At 43.3% G+C, this 21,195-nt stretch overlaps 1 protein-coding gene across 2 annotated transcripts in view; it reads left to right on the top strand.

Annotated features, from left to right (window-relative positions):
* The window catches only part of LOC135519266 (zinc finger protein 385B-like), a 180,483-nt gene that overhangs the window by 152,526 nt on the left and 6,762 nt on the right, over positions 1-21,195 (top strand). For both annotated transcript variants that reach the window (XM_064944401.1, XM_064944400.1), the window contains exon 5: positions 17,828-18,017. In XM_064944401.1, the coding sequence (XP_064800473.1) occupies positions 17,828-18,017 (190 nt within the window). The remainder of the gene's footprint in view (positions 1-17,827; positions 18,018-21,195) is intronic.

Raw genomic sequence — 21,195 nt, forward strand, 5'->3', positions numbered from 1 at the left:
TTACGGTCCTGCTGTATAGTTCTGGGCTGATCCCTCACCTTCCTCATGATCATTGAGGCCCCACGAGGTGAGATCTTGCATGGAGCCCCAGACCGAGGGTGATTGACCGTCATCTTGAACTTCTTCCATTTTCTAATAATTGCGCCAATAGTTGTTGCCTTCCCAAGCTGCTTGCCTATTGTCCTGTAGCCCATCCCAACCTTGTGCAGGGCTACAATTTTATCCCTGATGTCCTTACACAGCTTTATGGTCTTGGCCATTGTGGAGAGGTTGGAGTCTGTTTCATTGAGTGTGTGGACAGGTCTCTTTTATACAGGTAACGAGTTCAAACAGGTGCAGTTAATACAGGTAATGAGTGGAGAACAGGAGGGCTACTTAAAGAAAAACGAACAGGTCTGTTAGAGCCGGAATTCTTACTGGTTGTTAGGTGATCAAATACTTCTGCCATGCAATAAAATGCAAATGAATTGCATAAAAATCATACAACGTGATTTTCTGGATTTTTGTTTTTGATTCCGTCTCTCACAGTTGAAGTGTACCTATGATAAAAATTACAGACCTCTACATGCTTTGTAAGTAGGAAAACCTGCAAAATCGTTAGTGTATCAAATACTTGTTCTCCCCACTGTATATACGAGAAAAAAACGGTTGGAAAAACAACAGTGTTTACAAGGGACAGGAAGGAACAAGGCAAAAACACACGTCCAACTGCTACACCATCTTGTATGTAAACTTCCGATTTCAACTGTAAATGCCAGAACCAGACACAAACCTGACACCCTCAGTACACAGGGGGACAAACACTTGCCTGGAGTTGACAGTATTCCCTCCCCCATATGCCCACCGAGGCACAACTATGACAACATAACCAACAAAATCGGGTCACAACGCCTGCAGCTCTGTCGCATGCTGGGTATGTATGTAACAGTATAACTTTAGACCGTCCCCTCGCCCATACCCGAGCGCGAACCAGGGACCCTCAGCACACATCAACGACAGTCACCCACGAAGCATCGTTACCCATCGCTCCACAAAAGCCAAAGCCTTGCAGAGCAAGGGGAACTACTACTTCAAGGTCTCAGAGCAAGTGAGGTCACCGATTGAAATGCTATTTAGCGCGCACCGCTAACTAAGCTAGCCGTTTTACATCCGTTACATGTACATAGTAAATGGTAGGCTTTGAGGGGCTCCTATGGTAGGTACACCTACAGCTCATCTCTTGGCAGTTGTACTATAGACTACTTTATCACTGACCTCAACCCAGGGTCTCTCAGAGCGACCACAGCCAGCCCACTGACACCCCTATCAGATCACAGCAAAATCACAGTTTACTTGAACAGAGTGATACTCAGTCATGAGGCATCAAAGCCAAAGGAACTGAGTAATATAAAGAAATGCTATAGATGGAAGGAATGTATTTTGGAAACCTACCAAAAAACAATTAGGCAACAACAAGTTCAGTCCCTTTTAGACAATTTCCTGGACAAACTGTTCCACTGTAATAGTGATGGTGTAAACACTGGCAGTAGAAAATATAAAATATATATTTGACCTTTGATAGCTTCCCAAACAAATCTAAAAATGTAAAACAGAAAACCAAAGAATATGAACAATGACAAATGGTTTGATGAAGAATGCAAAAACCTAAGAAAGAAATTGAGAAACCTGTCAAACCAAAAACAGAGACGCAGAAAACCGGAGTCTACGCCTTCACTATGGTGAATCACAAAAACAATACAGAAATACACTGCGGAAAAAGGAGGAACAGCACGTCAGAATTCAGCTCAATATAATTGAAGAATCCATAGACTAACCACGTCTGGGAAAATTGGAAGACACTTAACAAACACAAGGAATTATCTATCCAAAATGGAGATGTATGGGTAAACCACTTCTCCAATTGTTTTGGCTCTATAACAAAGAACAAACAGCAAAAACATATACATGATCAAATACAAATCTTAGAATCAACTATTAAAGACTACCAGAACCCACTGGATTATCCAATCACCTTAAATGAACTTCAGGACAAAATAAAAAACCCTCCAACCCAAAATAACCTGTGGTGTTGATGGTATCCTCAATGACATGATAAAATATACAGACAACAAATTCCAATCTGCTATACTTAAACTCTTTAACATCATCCTTAGCTCTGGGATCTTCCCAATATTTTGAAACAAGGACTGATCACCCCAATCCACAAAAGTGGAGACAAATTTGACCCCAATAACTACTGTGGGATATGCGTCCTACTCTCTGTCTATGATATCCTGGGGTTATGCACCTCGTAGTTGCTCCAGGCACCGGTCATGGTATAAGAGCTTTGCTCCTATAGCGGAGAGGTGGGGATGTCCTGCTGCTTCCTATTGGGTCGGTCTTGGGTCGGTCATTCTGTCACAAGTGTAGAGAGGAGTAGGCAGGAGCCAGTCGCAGGTTTAGAACTACTGAATTTTTTAAAGCACCATATTTAAAAGCGGGACGAATCCAAAAGTGCAAAATAATAAAGTACTCAGGAAATAGTAGGAGAGATTCCTCTCAGGAAAACAAGTAACATTTACAATGACTGACAAATACAAATAACAGAGGGAGTATATACAGTATACAGTGATAGAGTGGGGATTGGAACCAGGTGTGTGTAATGATGATGAGACAAGTCCGGGGTTGATGAGTGAAGGGCGTTTTCCAGCAGCAGGTTAGGCAGCAGCTAGATGGCCGGTGACGCCGAATGCCTGAGCTGGACAGGAGGGGGAGTCAATGCGAAAGGTGATGTGACAGCTACCTGAGCCAGACGAGCCAAACATTATAAATAAAGGAGAGCCGCACACTCTAGGATTTTTACATTTTTTGCATCTGAGCTCCTAGAGTATGCGGCTCTCCTTTATTTTGAACCTCTCTGGGATATGTGGGACAGTAACGTCCCATGTCGCCAACAGGCAGTGAAAGTGCAGGGCGCCAAATTAAAAACAACAAAAATCTCAGAATTAAAATTCCTCAAGCATACAAGTATTTTACACCATTTTAAAGATAAAATTCTCATTAATCCAGCCACAGTGTATGATTTCAAAAATGCCTTACAGCAAAAGCACCACAAACGATTATGTTAGGTCACCACCAACTCACAGGAAAACACAGCCATTTTTCCAGTCACAAAAAGCACAAAGAGATAAAATTAATCACTAACCTTTGATGATCTTCATCAAATGACACGCATAGGACTTCCTGTTACACAATACATGTATGTTTTGTTCGATAAAGTGCATATTTATATAAAAAAATCTCCTTTTACATTGGCGCATTACGTTCAGTAGTTCTAAAACATGCAGTGATTGTGCAGAGAGCCACATCTATTTACAGAAATACACATTATAATTGTTGATGAAAATACAAGTGTTATACATGGAATTAGAGATATACTTCTCCTTAATGCAACCGCTGTGCCAGATTTCAAAAAACTTTACGGAAAAAGCAAACCATGCAATAATCTGAGTACAGCGTTCAGACAACAAAACAGCCAAAAAGATATCTGCCATATTGGGTGGTCAACATTAGTCTGAAATAGCATATTCACTTACCTTTGATGATCTTCATCAAAATGCACAATAAACGTTTGTTTTCTTCGATAATGTCCATCATTTATGTCCAAATAGCTTCTTTTGTTAGGGCGTTTGGTAAACAAATCCAAAAGCTCGTTCAGATCCAGCCGAACGTTGGACAAAAAGTTAAAAAAGTTCCGTTACAGCCCGTAGAAACTTGTCAAACTATGTATAAAATCAATCTTTAGGATGTTTTTATCATAAATCTTCAATAATGTTCCAACCGGAGAATTGCTGTCTGTAGAAAAGCAACGGAACGAGAGCTAACTCTCTCGTGACCGCGCCTCAGAGCCTGTGGCACTCTGCCAGACACCTGGCTCATTCCTCTCTCATTCGGTCCCACTTCACAGTAGAATCCTCAAACAAAGTTCTAAAGTTCTGTTATACTCATTCAAACAGTTTTAGAAACTTCAGAGTGTTTTCTATCCAATACTACTACTAATAATATGCATATATTAGCATCTGGGACAGAGTAGCAGGCAGTTTACTCTGGGCACCTTATTCATCCAAGCTACTCAATACCGCCCCCCTGTCCGATTCGACAGGCAAGCTGTCTTCATCAGACAGCTTGCCTGTCGAAACGTTGGATATTGCATTTTTTGCATCTGAGCTCCTAGAGTGTACGGCTCTCCTTTATTTTTACGTTTGCTACTCCGCCAGCCAGAACCTCTCCTATATAGGTGTGCGTTTCATTTTCTTCTAGAGCCAAACATTATGGACATTTTATGAGCCCTACATTAAAGACATTTTATGAGCCCAAGCCCAAAAAAAGCCCAAATGATTGTGCCACCATCCAGTACATAGCCTATGTGTCACACCCTGGTCAAGGTATTTTGTGTTTTTCTTCATTTATTTGGTCAGGCCAGGGTGTGGCATGGGGTTTTTGTATGTGGTGTGTTGGTATTGGGTTTGTAGCTTAGTGGGGTGTTCTAGTTAAGTCTATGGCTGTCTGAAGTGGTTCTCAATCAGAGGCAGGTGTGTATCGTTGTCTCTGATTGGGAACCATATTTAGGCAGCCATATTCTTTGTGTGTTTCGTGGGTGATTGTCCTTAGTGTGCTTGTTCCTATATCTGTGTTAGTTTACACTAGTATAGGCTGTTTCGGTTTTTGTTACGTTTTGTAGTGTTTGTATTTAGATTTGTGTTACGTTTTGTTCATTAAACATGGATCGCAATCTACACGCTGCATTTTGGTCCGACTCTCTTTCACCGCATGAAAACCATTACACTATGGTGACGCACGACAGAAAAACAGAAAAGGCCATAGAAGTGGCTAATCTGTCTTGGGTAAATAAATGAAACAAGCTTCAGTAGGCTAATACATTTGAGTGTGTACTGGATTAATGTAGTGTATTGTAATATACGGACTGGAATTACGCACCTCGTTCAAACCATGAAGATGGGAGAAAACATGCAATGCTCCGTTTACATATATAATATATATCTAAATCTCGAACAGGATTATTTTGGATTCAATTTGAATGGAGTTGATGGAGAGAGAGAATAACAGAGTGCTCAAGTACGCACTGAGTTGAAGCAATGATACTCGAGTGGTATATTGTTATATAACTCTTCAGCTGCAAATATTTTAAAAAGTATCTTTACAATAAAAAATTAAGTGACAGATGGAGATGTGTATAATAGACACGCATTCAGTCCTTATGTTATCCTACTGTAGCATAGGCTATGCTGCAGCAAATGTAGGCCTACCTGTGACGAGAAAAAATATGATAAGATGATAGTTGCATTGTGGACTGTGCTCCATAGCCTACAATGGATGCGCTGTCTGTCCCCAACCTGAGCGTTGATTGATCATGCAGATAGCAGAGAGAAGGCCATAGAGAAACCAGATTTAGAGAGGCATATAATTTAACAGTTCCATTTCACGTCATGCTTTTAATTGTGTTACCTTTTATTACCTCTTCTTGAACTGCACTGTTCGTTAAGGGCTTGTAAGTATGCATTTCATGGTAAGGTCTACACTTGTTGTATTTGGCGCATGTGACAAATAAAGTTTGATATGATTTAACCCAGTTCCCTCTATTCAACCCTACTCTCACCACTCTGTTAACCTAAAGAGAAGGCCCTGTTGAAGTGTCAGATGGATTTGGCCCCGTGTCACTAACCCTGACACATTTAATGTGAAATTATACCTTAATCCTCTGTCAAATGTATGCCACTCTCTGTACTGTATAAAGGCACAGCATACCTGCTCTTGTTATTCTTTTGTTGGTCATAACACAGGAATTATTTTGGCCCAGTACATTGAAGGTGATGTGCATTGGGATTTCCTATGCACTCGTCATCACACATTGGAGGAAATAGAAAGTGCTTTAAGTAAGCCTTGGTCTGTCTCCCAAATGGCATCCTAATCCAAATATAGTACACTACTTTTGGCCAGAGCCCTATGGGACCTGTTTTGAAAAAGGTGCACTATAAAGGGAACATGGTGCTATTTGGAATGCCCTCTTGGATTAGATAACAAAGTGACTTAAAGGAAACATGATTACCCACACTGTACATTCTTTTGATGGTGTTACATTAAAGCCTCATGTCCTCTTAGTACTGTTACTCTGGTGGTTGTCTGCCTTGTTGCTTATGCAGTGCAGGGAAGACTTATGTCTCAAGCAGGGCTCATTAAAGCACCAACGCCTCTCCATCCCCATCCTGCTGCTGCTGTGAGTGTAAAACTGAGGAGTGTAATTTAAGACCTTGTATTATTCGGAGTGCTGTAGCTGTAGCTGTTATAGCGTCTCTGTGTCATCCAATCCTGGAGCCAGAGGGGCAACGAGAGGAGAGGAGCAGACGCTACAGGCGCCGGAGCACCTCCATGATGAGATTCTAATGGAGTTTCAAGTGAGGAACAATTTCTCATAGTGTCTGTCCCAAATGGTACCCAATTCCCTGCCTAGTACACTACTTTTGGTCAACGCCCTATGGTGCAGTATATGTGAGTAGGGTGCAATTTGGGATGCAGTCACAGAGCTTTTGTTTCCAGCTAAGGAGCGATATAATTCTACAATAGAATGAGAAAACAGCTGTTAAATATACAGTACTGTTCTGTATTCAGGAAGGCCTGTCGCTAGGTAACCGTGTAGTGAGCACACAGCACAGCAAATAAAATACACTCACTAGGGGTGCATTCGTAAATTCACTCTGGCTATCTACTCCAATTTCAGAACACTTGTCTGAGTGTGCAAGAGAGCAGAATTACTGATGAATATGACCGGTGTCAGTAAACATCGGCAAAAAAAAAAATGAATTAAATTGTTGCCAGCAGCACAGTTACAGTCACCATAGATAACATGAAAAAATCTTGAAATATTAAGAGTAAACTGTTCACAGGTTTTTTTATTGCTTAAATTGGAAGGCATTTACAATTGCCACCATCTTTAAACCCAATTTATTATATATTTAAGATACATTGTCACCTGACAATGTTTACAGTGTGGTAGCTATCTCTGATGTTTGTTAGGTTTTTAGTGGATTGTTATTGTATTTCACATCAAGCCTCGCTACCCTTTAAGTACATTTTTTACCCTGAATACACAGATTTAGAAATTGAGTTTAGGCCTATTACGTTTCCATACAAGCTTAGTTAGCCCTTATATTATGACTGTAAAAGAGCATTCAAGTCAAAGTCTGTGGTACTTAACGTCCTCAATTACAGATGTAGGATCTGAATTGGAGCAGTTTGCTACAGCAGAAAAATAATCTTGCAGCAACAGGAAATGTAAATTACTGTGTGGATTATAATTCATGGACATTTCTGTAGGGGTTGATACATTTTCCACAAGGGAAAATAAAGTCTGAAACTTCAAAGTGTAAATCCCAAACTTTTTAAACCTCAACAACACTACAAGTTTTACATTTCCCGCATTTCAGAAATGTTCTCCTGCAACAGGGTAATCAAATGAAGATTCTACATCTGTAGAACATTTTATGAGCCAGAGGTTTAGGCTGCGTCTGAAATGGTACCCTAAACTCTTCATAGTCAACACTTTATAGGGAATAGGGTGCCATTTGGGACACACATTTAGAAATTACTCATATTAGTTAAGGGCTTCTGATTATTGTGTCCAGCAGTGGTTTATGTGCAGCCTCTATAAAATAAATATGTATTTTTTATTTAATGAATCATTTTAATTTTGTAGTTATGCTTGAGGTTAAACCCATAGGCAAACTGACAGGTTTATAAAATATTTATATATTCTGTTTTTTTTCCTTACTTTGTTAAAGAGCCTTTCGATGCAGTATTTTGCAATAGAAATTAAACATGAACAGATTGTCTACCAACTTTACTGACATAACCCTCTCTAGACTACACTCACCAGTATGTTGCACCATGTTCCTTTTTAGTTCTCTACCAACTTTACTGACATAACCCTCTCTAGACTACACTCACCAGTATGTTGCACCATGTTCCTTTTTAGTTCTCTACCAACTTTACTGACATAACCGTCTCTAGACTACACTCACCAGTATGTTGCACCATGTTCCTTTTTAGTTCTCCCGCTGTTGTTTCAGATTGGTTACTGGTAGTTGAAGAAACTTAGAGAGAAGGAGAGAGAATATCATAAGAAGTGTATGTTTGAAGTCGGACCAATATTAAATTAGTACAGTTCAGCTTCAGGGAAGAGAGAAGACAGACATGAATATAATGGTCAGTACCTCTTGATGATACCCTGACCTCTTTTCCTCAACCATTTTGGGCTAAATTGAAGAGACAGATACTTATAATCGAGATGAAAGCAAAGCAGCCAGGCTGGCTTAAGCAAACACTTAAAGTATTTGAACGTTTTCAATAGTAGTTGAACCCATGTCTGCTAGTAGTAGTACTGCTGCTGGGTATTGTCAGTGTAAAGATTGCTTAATGTTGTGTGTTGGTGCTTTGCCTCCTACATTAACATGATTACCAAGGCCAAGGAGAGCATTAGAAGAGTTAAAGGTAACAAGATAAGTGGAGAAGGCTGGAAAACGAGAGGTGATACCTACATCCCAAACGGCATCCTATTCTCTGTAGAGTGCACTATTTTTCACCAGGGCCCTTAGGACTCTGTTCAAAAGTAGTGCACTATATAGGGAATAGGGTGCCGTTTGGGACATATACAACGTCTTTCTGTCCTTGTTTCAGAGGTTTCCTTCCTGTGAGCAATTCATTTTAATTAGCTATGATTAATTTAGTGGGTGTTTCTTAACACTTAACAGGTTGATATTTGGTTTCTGAGGAAAACATAGTGGAGTAAAAAAAAGACCCAAACGCCAGGCCACTCCAGATTAAGCCTGTCTTTAAAGATCCAATGTATCCATTTTTATCTCAATATCAAATCATTTCTGGGTAACAATTAGGTACCTTACTGTGATTGTTTTCAATTAAAATTTTCTGGGAGTGGGAAGAGTGGAGAGGGGAAATTGACAACTAGCGAGGTTGGGAACTGTCTTTCTTATTGATCTATTAGGCCTCATTTACTACATTTACAACTGTTGATGTCACCAGGCAGGCCAAAACTCCATCCCACCAAATCAGACTGAAATGTCAAGTGATCTTTTCAAAGAGCTCTTACACTAAAAGAGGTTTATCATAATTTTCACAATTTCACAGTATTATTCCAACCTCATAGTGTGGGAATATGAAACATAGGAAAACTATGCCACAACACAGCATCTGCTCCTCAATTATAGCCTCAATGGGACTGGGAAAGAAACAGACAAACACACCAATAATATATCCCACAAAGAGAAACCAAGTTTCAAGTGTATCTTTTTATGTGTAATGCATACTCACTGGAGTTCTCATCATAATGAATATGTCCAGATTAGTTGTTGCTGAAAGCCCAACTTAACTAGCCCACAACACCACACACATCTGCCGACCCTATCTAGTTGCCTCACTAAGAGTGGAAAAGAAAACAGCTATAATACCATAACACGCTGCAAATGTAGAAATCATGGCACATTCTTTTTTCAATGAACTTTTATTAAGTCTATCAGGTTTTATTTTATATTTATTTGGTCAAGCAGTAACAGTTATTGAGTAACCAATACGTGTTTAGATTGACATGGTGTCTGCCAGGGCTAAAGTCTACACCAACATTACAGTATCTAGACCAACAGTTTTTGGGAAGGAGTTATGGCACCAAGGTGAGGTTAGATGACTGGATATGCTCTGTGACTGTGACAGTGGTGAACTGAGAGAGAAAGGTATAAGTTGTGACAGCTGGCGTGAAAACCTGAACACTCATAGTGCATAATTGGCTGATTCATCTTAGATAGTCAGTGATTCAGTCTGGGGATATAGGGCTGCACACATACACACACACAAACACACATACACACACACACACACACACACACACACACACACACACACACACACACACACACACACACACACACACTCACACCCACACACACACACACACACACACACACACACACTCACACCACACACACACACACACACACACACACACACACACACACACACACACACACACACACACACACACACACACACACACACACACACACACACACACACACACACACACACACACAGCAAAGGCATCCGGAAGCCACTGCAGTACAGGAGTGAGCGTGTCATGAGCATGCAAGGAAAGCAGCAGTACTACAGAACAGAACAGTCATAGGATGGCTGTCACTGACTGTTTAGCAGTACCACGTAGGGAACATGGACTAGACAGGCGTGGGGGGAACAATGTAGTGAAGCAGACAGGAAAATAGAGAAAGAAAGAGAGGGGGGAGTGGGGGGTGGGGGGGTTTGGAAGAGAGGGTATGATAAGTGAAAAAGAATGGGGGTGAGTGATGCAGAGAGTGAGAGAGACAGAGAGGCAGAGAGAGAGAGAGGGGTGCAGAGAGAGCAAGAGTGCAAGAAAGAGAGAGGGAGAGAGAAATGCTGAGAAAGAAGTTGGTTTTCAAGAGATTCGGGCCAACTCCATTCATGAGACTGGCGCTCGGCCCTCAAGCTATAAATGTCTCAATAAAATCTGTCTGCTACTCCTCAGATTGCTGACTTAATGTACTGTATATTGAACCTCAGGTGTCTGTAATGGAGAACAAACGCAAACACTCGTCATTGTGATCCAAAGACAGGTTGTAATAGTGTGCCAGTGTGTTTCTCTCTTAGACAGCTCTATGTGTACAATAGATGAGCATAGCCTGGAAGAGCAGCTGTTGAGTAATACACTGATATCATTAACAACAACACCTACTAAAGGTAGCTACAGAAAGGTGTTTACAATACTGTATGTTAGCCTTTTTTCCATGTTTACTCACTTCTTGTACTCCAATCAGGAATTTGATGCCATTGACAACTACAGTACATCTACTGTAGGTAACAGACAGGTTTACTCGCTCTCTGTATCGACAGAATATTAGCCTTTTTCTAGTGTGTACTCTCATCTGGTACTCTTTCAGTTGTTAATTATCTTATCTTTGCAAAATATCTATTATTAAAGGATCGTTCTACTATATCTATTCATAAATGCTTTCTTAGAAAATATATTGAAATCAGGCCTGAGAATGAGGTGAAAATAACACTTATCAGGAAAGCTGATCTTTAAACCCTTCTCTCATTCATACACACACCATAACCACACACACACACACACACAGACATATTGTGTCTAATTTGATCTGTGACAGAGAAAACACTTGATTTTCCATTTCCGCTAGTGTTCCTTCTGACTTGTGGTCACCCCGGGAAGTATGGGTGAATCATCTTGTTTACATCCCCAATGGCACCCTATTCCCTATATAGTGCACTACTTTTGACCAGGGCCCATAGGGTGCCATTGGGGATGCAACACTTGAGTCACAGCAATAATCTAATTTGTGCCCCCAACTCAATGACTTTCTCGAAAGATAATTCTTACTCCTGGTTGGAGGTTCTGAATTTCCATGGATACCTATGGGTTTTCTGTAAATGTTATAAGCACAGGGATATCTTCACTTCAGTTTGCATCCTCAAATTATGCAACTAGGTTTAAGAGCAAGGAAGCGGCAGTAATCCTTTCCTATAGCCACAGGGATTTGAAAGATATACGTGTGATGACTAGGATCATATACCTTTAAAAGTAATTGAGGCCGGAGTCTTCCATCTCATAGAAGAGGATCATGGTTCAAGAAAAATGCCATGACAAATATTGTATTTGACTAATAATTCAACCGAGGCCCAACAGATTTTTTTCTTGACCGATTTGTCCATCAAAATCAATTTGCAGGGCCTCCCAAGTGGTGCAGCGGTCTAAATCACGGCATTGCAGTGCTAGAGGCATCACTACAGATCGAGGTTTGATCCCGGGCTGTGTCGTAGCCGGCCGTGACCGGGAGATCCATGAGGCAGCACACAATTGGCAGCAATTTCCGGGTTAGGGGAGGCAGCATTGTCCGGGTTAGGGGAGGGTTTGGCCGACTGGGATGTCCTTGTCCCATTGCGCTCTAGCGACTCCTTGTAGTTTTCTCCGACATATTGGGGCGACTAGCTTCCGGGTTAAGCGAGCAGTGTGTCAAGAGCAGTGTGGCTTGGAGGGGTTGTGTTTTGGGAGACGCATGGCTCTTGACCCTTGCCTCTCCTGAGTCCGTATGGGAGTTGCAGCGGTGGGACAAGACTGTAACTACCAATTACAGAGATGGACACTCCTACTCATTCAAGGGTTTTTCTTTATTTTTACTATTTTCTACATTGTAGAACAATAGTGAAGACATCAAAACTATGAAACAACACATGGAAACATGTAGCAACTAAAAAAGTGTTAAACAAATACAAATATACATTTGAGATTTTTCAAAGTAGCCACCCTTTGCCTTGATGACAGCTTTTCACACTCTTGGCATTCTCTCAACCAGCTTCATGAGGAATGCTTTTCCAACAATCTTGAAGGAGTTTCCAAATATGCTCAACACTTGTTGGCTGCTTTTCCTTCATTCTGCGGTCCAACTCATCCCAAACCATCTCAATTGGGTAAGGTGATTGTGGAGGCTAGGTCATCTGATGCAGCACTCCATCACTCTCCTTCTTGGTCAAATAGCCCTTATACAGCCTGTAGGTGTGTTTTGGATCATTGTCCTGTTGAATTTTTTTATTTTAATTTTACCTTTATTTAATTAGGCAAGTCAGTTCAGAACAAATTCTTATTTTAAATGACGGCCTAGGAACAGTGCCTTGTTCAGGGGCAGAACGACAGATTTTTACCATGTCAGCTCGGGGATTTGATCGTCCAACGCTCTAACCACTATGCTACCTGCCACCCACATTTACATTTACATTTAAGTCATTTAGCAGACGCTCTTATCCAGAGCGACTTACAAATTGGTGAATTCACCTGACATCCAGTGGAACAGCCACTTACAATAGTGCATCTAAATCATTTAAGGGGGGGTGAGAAGGATTACTTATCCTATCCTAGGTATTCCTTGAAGAGGTGGGGTTTCAGGTGTCTCCGGAAGGTGGTGATTGACTCTGCTGTCCTGGCGTCGTGAGGGAGTTTGTTCCACCATTGGGGGCCAGAGCAGCGAACAGTTTTGACTGGGCTGAGCGGGAACTGTACTTCCTCAGTGGTAGGGAGGCGAGCAGACCAGAGGTGGATGAACGCAGTGCCCTTGTTTGGGTGTAGGGCCTGATCAGAGCCTGGAGGTACTGCGGTGCCGTTCCCCTCACAGCTCCGTAGGCAAGCACCATGGTCTTGTAGCGGATGCGAGCTTCAACTGGAAGCCAGTGGAGAGAGCGGAGGAGCGGGGTGACGTGAGAGAACTTGGGAAGGCTGAACACCAGACGGGCTGCGGCGTTCTGGATGAGTTGTAGGGGTTTAATGGCACAGGCAGGGAGCCCAGCCAACAGCGAGTTGCAGTAATCCAGACGGGAGATGACAAGTGCCTGGATTAGGACCTGCGCCGCTTCCTGTGTGAGGCAGGGTCGTACTCTGCGGATGTTGTAGAGCATGAACCTACAGGAACGGGCCACCGCCATGATGTTGGTTGAGAACGACAGGGTGTTGTCCAGGATCACGCCAAGGTTCTTAGCGCTCTGGGAGGAGGACACAATGGAGTTGTCAACCGTGATGGCGAGATCATGGAACGGGCAGTCCTTCCCCGGGAGGAAGAGCAGCTCCGTCTTGCCGAGGTTCAGCTTGAGGTGGTGATCCGTCATCCACACTGATATGTCTGCCAGACATGCAGAGATGCGATTCGCCACCTGGTCATCAGAAGGGGGAAAGGAGAAGATTAATTGTGTGTCGTCTGCATAGCAATGATAGGAGAGACCATGTGAGGTTATGACAGAGCCAAGTGACTTGGTGTATAGCGAGAATAGGAGAGGGCCTAGAACAGAGCCCTGGGGGACACCAGTGGTGAGAGCGCGTGGTGAGGAGACAGATTCTCGCCACGCCACCTGGTAGGAGCGACCTGTCAGGTAGGACGCAATCCAAGCGTGGGCCGCGCCGGAGATGCCCAACTCGGAGAGGGTGGAGAGGAGGATCTGATGGTTCACAGTATCGAAGGCAGCCGATAGGTCTAGAAGGATGAGAGCAGAGGAGAGAGAGTTAGCTTTAGCAGTGCGGAGCGCCTCCGTGATACAGAGAAGAGCAGTCTCAGTTGAATGACTAGTCTTGAAACCTGACTGATTTGGATCAAGAAGGTCATTCTGAGAGAGATAGCGGGAGAGCTGGCCAAGGACGGCACGTTCAAGAGTTTTGGAGAGAAAAGAAAGAAGGGATACTGGTCTGTAGTTGTTGACATCGGAGGGATCGAGTGTAGGTTTTTTCAGAAGGGGTGCAACTCTCGCTCTCTTGAAGACGGAAGGGACGTAGCCAGCGGTCAGGGATGAGTTGATGAGCGAGGTGAGGTAAGGGAGAAGGTCTCCGGAAATGGTCTGGAGAAGAGAGGAGGGGATAGGGTCAAGCGGGCAGGTTGTTGGGCGGCCGGCCGTCACAAGAAGCGAGATTTCATCTGGAGAGAGAGGGGAGAAAGAGGTCAGAGCACAGGGTAGGGCAGTGTGAGCAGAACCAGCGGTGTCGTTTGACTTAGCAAACGAGGATCGGATGTCGTCGACCTTCTTTTCAAAATGGTTGACGAAGTCATCTGCAGAGAGGGGGGAGGGGGGGGAGGGGGCGGAGGAATCAGGAGGGAGGAGAAGGTGGCAAAGAGCTTCCTAGGGTTAGAGGCAGATGCTTGGAATTTAGAGTGGTAGAAAGTGGCTTTAGCAGCAGAGACAGAGGAGGAAAATGTAGAGAGGAGGGAGTGAAAGGATGCCAGGTCCGCAGGGAGGCGAGTTTTCCTCCATTTCCGCTCGGCTGCCCGGAGCTCTGTTCTGTGAGCTCGCAATGAGTCGTCGAGCCACGGAGCGGGAGGGGAGGTCCGAGCCGGCCTGGAGGATAGGGGACATAGAGAGTCAAAGGATGCAGAAAGGGAAGAGAGGAGGGTTGAGGAGGCAGAATCAGGAGATAGGTTGGAGAAGGTATGAGCAGAGGGAAGAGATGATAGGATGGAAGAGGAGAGAGTAGCGGTGGAGAGAGAGCGAAGGTTGGGACGGCGCGATACCATCCGAGTAGGGGCAGTGTGGGAAGTGTTGGATGAGAGCGAGAGGGAAAAGGATACAAGGTAGTGGTCGGAGACTTGGAGGGGAGTTGCAATGAGGTTAGTGGAAGAACAGCATCTAGTAAAGATGAGGTCGAGCGTATTGCCTGCCTTGTGAGTAGGGGGAAGGTGAGAGGGTGAGGTCAAAAGAGGAGAGGAGTGGAAAGAAGGAGGCAGAGAGGAATGAGTCAAAGGTAGACGTGGGGAGGTTAAAGTCGCCCAGGACTGTGAGAGGTGAGCCGTCCTCAGGAAAGGAGCTTATCAAGGCATCAAGCTCATTGATGAACTCTCCGAGGGAACCTGGAGGGCGATAAATGATAAGGATGTTAAGCTTGAAAGGGCTGGTAACTGTGACAGCATGGAATTCAAAGGAGGCGATAGACAGATGGGTAAGGGGAGAAAGAGAGAATGACCACTTGGGAGAGATGAGGATCCCGGTGCCACCACCCCGCTGACCAGAAGCTCTCGGGTGTGCGAGAACACGTGGGCGGACGAAGAGAGAGCAGTAGGAGTAGCAGTGTTATCTGTGGTGATCCATGTTTCCGTCAGTGCCAAGAAGTCGAGGGACTGGAGGGAGGCATAGGCTGAGATGAACTCTGCCTTGTTGGCCGCAGATCGGCAGTTCCAGAGGCTACCGGAGACCTGGAACTCCACGTGGGTCGTGCACGCTGGGACCACCAGATTAGGGTGGCCGCGGCCACGCGATGTGGAGCGTTTGTATGGTCTGTGCAGAGAGGAGAGAACAGGGATAGATAGACACATAGTTGACAGGCTACAGAAGAGGCTACGCTAATGCAAAGGAGATTGGAATGACAAGTGGACTACACGTCTCGAATGTTCAGAAAGTTAAGCTTACGTAGCAAGAATCTTATTGACTAAAATGATTGAAATGATACAGTACTGCTGGAGTAGGCTAGCTGGCGGTGGCTGCGATGTTGACACTACACTAATCAAGTCGTTCCGTCGAGTGTAATAGTTTCTACAGTGCTGCTATTTGGGCTAGCTAGCTAGCTAGCAGTGTTGATTGCGTTACGTTGCGTTAAAAGAACGACAATAGCTGGCTAGCTAACCTAGAAAATCGCTCTAGACTACACAACCCCACTAAGCGCAAACCAGATGGGATTGCGTATAATTGCAGAATCCTGTTGTAGCCATGCTGGTTAAGTGTGCCTTGAATGCTAAATAAATCACAGACAGTGTCACCAGCAAAGCATCATCAAACCTCCTCCTCCATGCTTCACGGTGGGAACAACACATGCAGAAATCATCTGTTCACCTACTCTGTGTCTCACAAAGACACGGCAGTTGGAACCACAAATCTCAAATTTGGACTCATCAGACCAAAGGACAGATTTCCACCGGTCTAATGTCCATTGCTTCTGTTTCTTGGCTCAAGCAAGTCTCTTCTTCTTATTGGTGTCCTTTAGTAGTGGTTTCGTTGCAACAATTCAACCAAGAAGGCCTGATTCACACAGTCTCCTCTGAACAGTTGATGTTGAAATATGTATGTTACATATTTCAGGTGTGTCAAACCTTTGACTGGTACTGTATATATATATATATATCAATTTGTGTGCCAGAAAAAGGGCAGTTATTTGAAAATATATGTCTATTTATAATTTCTACATACATTCTATCTAGTATGCCCCTCCCCCTGTAGTTTACCCACCCCTGAAATACACTGAGTGTACAAACATTAAGAACACCTGCTTTGAACAGGTTATGGTAGTAGGTGCCAGGCGCACCGGTTTGCCAGGTGTAAGCTCACTCCACTGCTAGCTTGAAATGTCACGGATGGAGCTAGCTAATCAGATGTTTTTCAATAGCTCAAATGGTTGGTACGTTGTCAAGGAGGGTGGTCACGTGTGCTAGCAAGGATCAGGAGGAAGCGGTAGTCCCTAAGCAAGCAGAGTGTCTATAATACTCATTCACTAGATTGCATTTCATTTATTTTCTTACCAAGAATACATTTAGTCTAAAGCTCGCTCTCTCTCTCTCTCTCTCTCTCTCTCTCTCTCTCTCTCTCTCTCACACACACACACACACACACACACACACACACACACACAACTTCCTCCCATCGGCTTTATGAAAATCCTAATATCCTGATCCGCTCTACAAATCAAACACTTTCAAGCATCTCTCTCATTTTCCCTCTGATTGGGCCTGCCTATTGAAAGCTGTGTTTTTCCTCGGAGTGATTGAAGAGTGTGTGTGTTAAGGTTACTCTCCCAGAGACTTTCAGCTTGTTCTTGTTTAGTCTCTCCTTAACTCTCATTAACACCCATCTCACAACAATGTCCACAAATACCTTCACACAGCACTCTCCCTAAACAGTGTATACTACACATCGTAATAATTTGGTTGTAAACTGGTTTTACAAGGTCAACACTCTTTTACAAAGTAAAGAGGGTTTTTTTGTGTGTGTGTGTGTGTGTGTGTGTGTGTGTGTGCGCCTGTGTCTGTGTGCCTGTGCCTGTGCCTGTGTATCTGTGTGTCTGTGTGCCTGTGTGCCTGTGCCTCTGTGCCTGTGTGTCTGTGTATGCCCCCGCATGTGTGATTGCAGTCCATGATGTGAGACTAAGACCCGTTGTGTGAGAAACGAGCCTGATTGCATGGTTCATTTGTTCTCCTTCTAGAGCCAAGCCGAGGCGCACTACAAAGGCAGTAAACATGCCAAGAAGCTCAAAGCACAAGAGAACACCAAGAATAAGCCGCCCAAGAGTTCCCCTCCTCCTCCTACTCTTCCTCCTTCCCTGGACAGTGCAATGAAAATCACCACCACCACCTCACCCAACTCTGTCATGGCCAGCAACTCTGACAAATCAGGTATATGGAAACTTTTGGTCTTGTATGTCATCCATTCCTCTCCATGATTTAGTCTTGCATGTCATCCATTCCTCTCCATGCTTCAGTCTTCTATGTTATCCATTCCTCTCCATGCTTCAGTCTTGTTTGTTATCCATTCCTCTCCATGCTTCAGTATTGTATGTCATCCATTCCTCTCCATGCTTCAGTCTTGTTTGTCATCCATTCCTCTCCATGCTTCAGTCTTGTTTGTTAGCCATTCGTCTCCATGCTTCAGTCTTGTATGTCATCCATTCCTCTCCCTGCTTCAGTCTTGTTTGTTATCCATTCCTCTCCATACTTCAGTCTTGTATGTCATCCATTCCTCTCATGCTTCCGTTTGTATATCATCCATGCCTCTCCATGCTTCAGTCTTGTATGTCATCCATTCCTCTCCCTGCTTCAGTCTTGTTTGTCATCCATTCCTCTCCCTGCTTCAGTCTTGTTTGTCATCCATTCCTCTCCATACTTCAGTCTTGTATGTCATCCATTCCTCTCCCTGCTTCAGTCTTGTTTGTCATCCATTCCTCTCCATACTTCAGTCTTGTATGTCATCCATTCCTCTCCCTGCTTCAGTCTCGTTTGTCATCCATTCCTCTCCATGCTTCAGTCTTGTATGTCATCCATTCCTCTCCATGCTTCAGTCTTGTATGTCATCCATTCCTCTCCATGCTTCAGTCTTTTTTGTAATCCATGCCTCTCCATGCTTCAGTCTTGTATGTCATCCATTCCTCTCCCTGCTTCAGTCTTGTTTGTCATCCATTCCTCTCCATGCTTCAGTCTTGTATGTCATCCATTCCTCTCCATGCTTCAGTCTTGTATGTCATCCATTCCTCTCCATGCTTCAGTCTTTTTTGCCCTCCATTCCTCTACATGCTTTAGTCTTGTATGTCATCCATTCCTCACATGCTTCCGTTTTGTATATCATCCATTCCTCTCCATGCTTCAGTCTTGTATGTCATCCATTCCTCTCATGCTTCCGTTTTGTATATCATCCATTCCTCTCCATGCTTCAGTCTTGTATGTCATCCATTCCTCTCATGCTTCCGTTTTGTATATCATCCATTCATCTCCCTGCTTCAGTCTTGTTTGTCATCCATTCCTCTCCGTGCTTCAGTCTTGTATGTCATCCATTCCTCTCCATGCTTCAGTCTTGTATGTCATCCATTCCTCTCCATGCTTCAGTCTTTTTTGCCCTCCATTCCTCTCCATGCTTCAGTCTTGTATGTCATCCATTCCTCTCATGCTTCCGTTTTGTATATCATCCATTCCTCCCCATGCTTCAGTCTTGTATGTCACCCATTCCTCTCATGCTTCCGTTTTGTATATCATCCATTCCTCTCCATGCTTCAGTCTTGTATGTCATCCATTCCTCTCATGCTTCTGTTTTGTATATCATCCATTCCTCTCCATGCTTCAGTCTTGTATGTCATCCATTCCTCTCATGCTTCCGTTTTGTATATTATCCATTCCTCTCCATGCTTCAGTCTTGTATGTCATCCATTCCTCTCATGCTTCCGTTTTGTATATTATCCATTCCTCTCCATGCTCCAGTCTTGTATGTCATCCATTCCTCTCATGCTTCCGTTTTGTATATTATCCATTCCTCTCCATGCTTCAGTCTTGTATGTCATCCATTCCTCTCCCTGCTTCAGTCTTGTTTGTCATCCATTCCTCTCCATGCTTCAGTCTTGTATGTCATCCATTCCTCTCCATGCTTCAGTCTTGTATGTCATCCATTCCTCTCCATGCTTCAGTCTTGTATGTCATCCATTCCTCTCCATGCTTCAGTCTTTTTTGCCCTCCATTCCTCTCCATGCTTCAGTCTTGTATGTCATCCATTCCTCACATGCTTCCGTTTTGTATATCATCCATTCCTCTCCATGCTTCAGTCTTGTATGTCATCCATTCCTCTCATGCTTCCGTTTTGTATATCATCCATTCCTCTCCATGCTTCAGTCTTGTATGTCATCCATTCCTCTCATGCTTCCGTTTTGTATATCATCCATTCCTCTCCATGCTTCAGTCTTGTATGTCATCCATTCCTCTCATGCTTCCGTTTTGTATATCATCCATTCCTCTCCATGCTTCAGTCTTGTATGTCATCCATACCTCTCATGCTTCCGTTTTGTATATTATCCATTCCTCTCCATGCTTCAGTCTTGTATAGGGGAAAGCCGATAATATTTAATGTCTAATGTATAGGTGAATATAGTAATAATATACCAGATGTATGGTAAGCATGTTACCAACCAAGGAAGAAAAGAAAGCTTCAAATTCAAAGCAAAGTGTTGTAAAATGTACATTTGCAGTTATTTCTGTTGAGTCTTGATTTTTAAAAAGTCACACTATCTGGCCTCACACCTGAGGAGAAATTTCATCCCATGGTCAAAAGTAGTGCACTGTATCGGTGACAGCGTGCCATTTGGGACACAGACAGAAACTCGCTGCTCAGCCCTCTAATATAGAGTTACATCTTCAGAGATTAGGTAGAAGTTCTTTAACGTACCAGCACTGACTTCACTGGAAAGGAAAAATGAACTTACTATGACTGTGATATGGGGTTATCTCACCTAGCTATATTAAGATGAATGCACTAATTATAAGTCACTCTGGATAAGAGCGTCTGCTTGACGACTAAAATGTAAATGTAAAATATAATGAGCCAGCAATGCTACTCGTTAGTATTCTTTGTCTGCATGCCATGGCACCTTATTTCCTATATACAGTGCATTCAGAAAGTATTCAGACCCCTTCCCCTTTTCCACATATTATAGCATTACAGCCTTATTAGAATATTGATTAAATTCATGTTTTTCCTCATCAATCTACACACAATACCCAATAATGATAAAGCGAGAAAAATATATATACTTATTTACATAAGTATTTTGACCCTTTGCTATGAGACTCGAAATTGAGCTCAGGTGCATCCTGTTTCCATTGATCATCCTTGATATGTTTCTAGAACTTTATTGGAGTCCACCTGTGGTAAATTCATGATTTGGAAAGGCACACACCTGTCTATATAAGGTCCCGCAGTTGACAGTGCATGTCATAGCAAAAACCAAGCCATGAGGTGGAAGGAATTGTCCGTAGAGCTCCGAGATAGGATTGTGTCGAAGCACAGATCTGAGGAAGGGTACCAAAAACTGTCTGC

This window comes from Oncorhynchus masou, chromosome 29 (genome assembly GCF_036934945.1).
Source record: "Oncorhynchus masou masou isolate Uvic2021 chromosome 29, UVic_Omas_1.1, whole genome shotgun sequence".
Classification (NCBI taxonomy): Eukaryota; Metazoa; Chordata; class Actinopteri; order Salmoniformes; family Salmonidae; genus Oncorhynchus; species Oncorhynchus masou.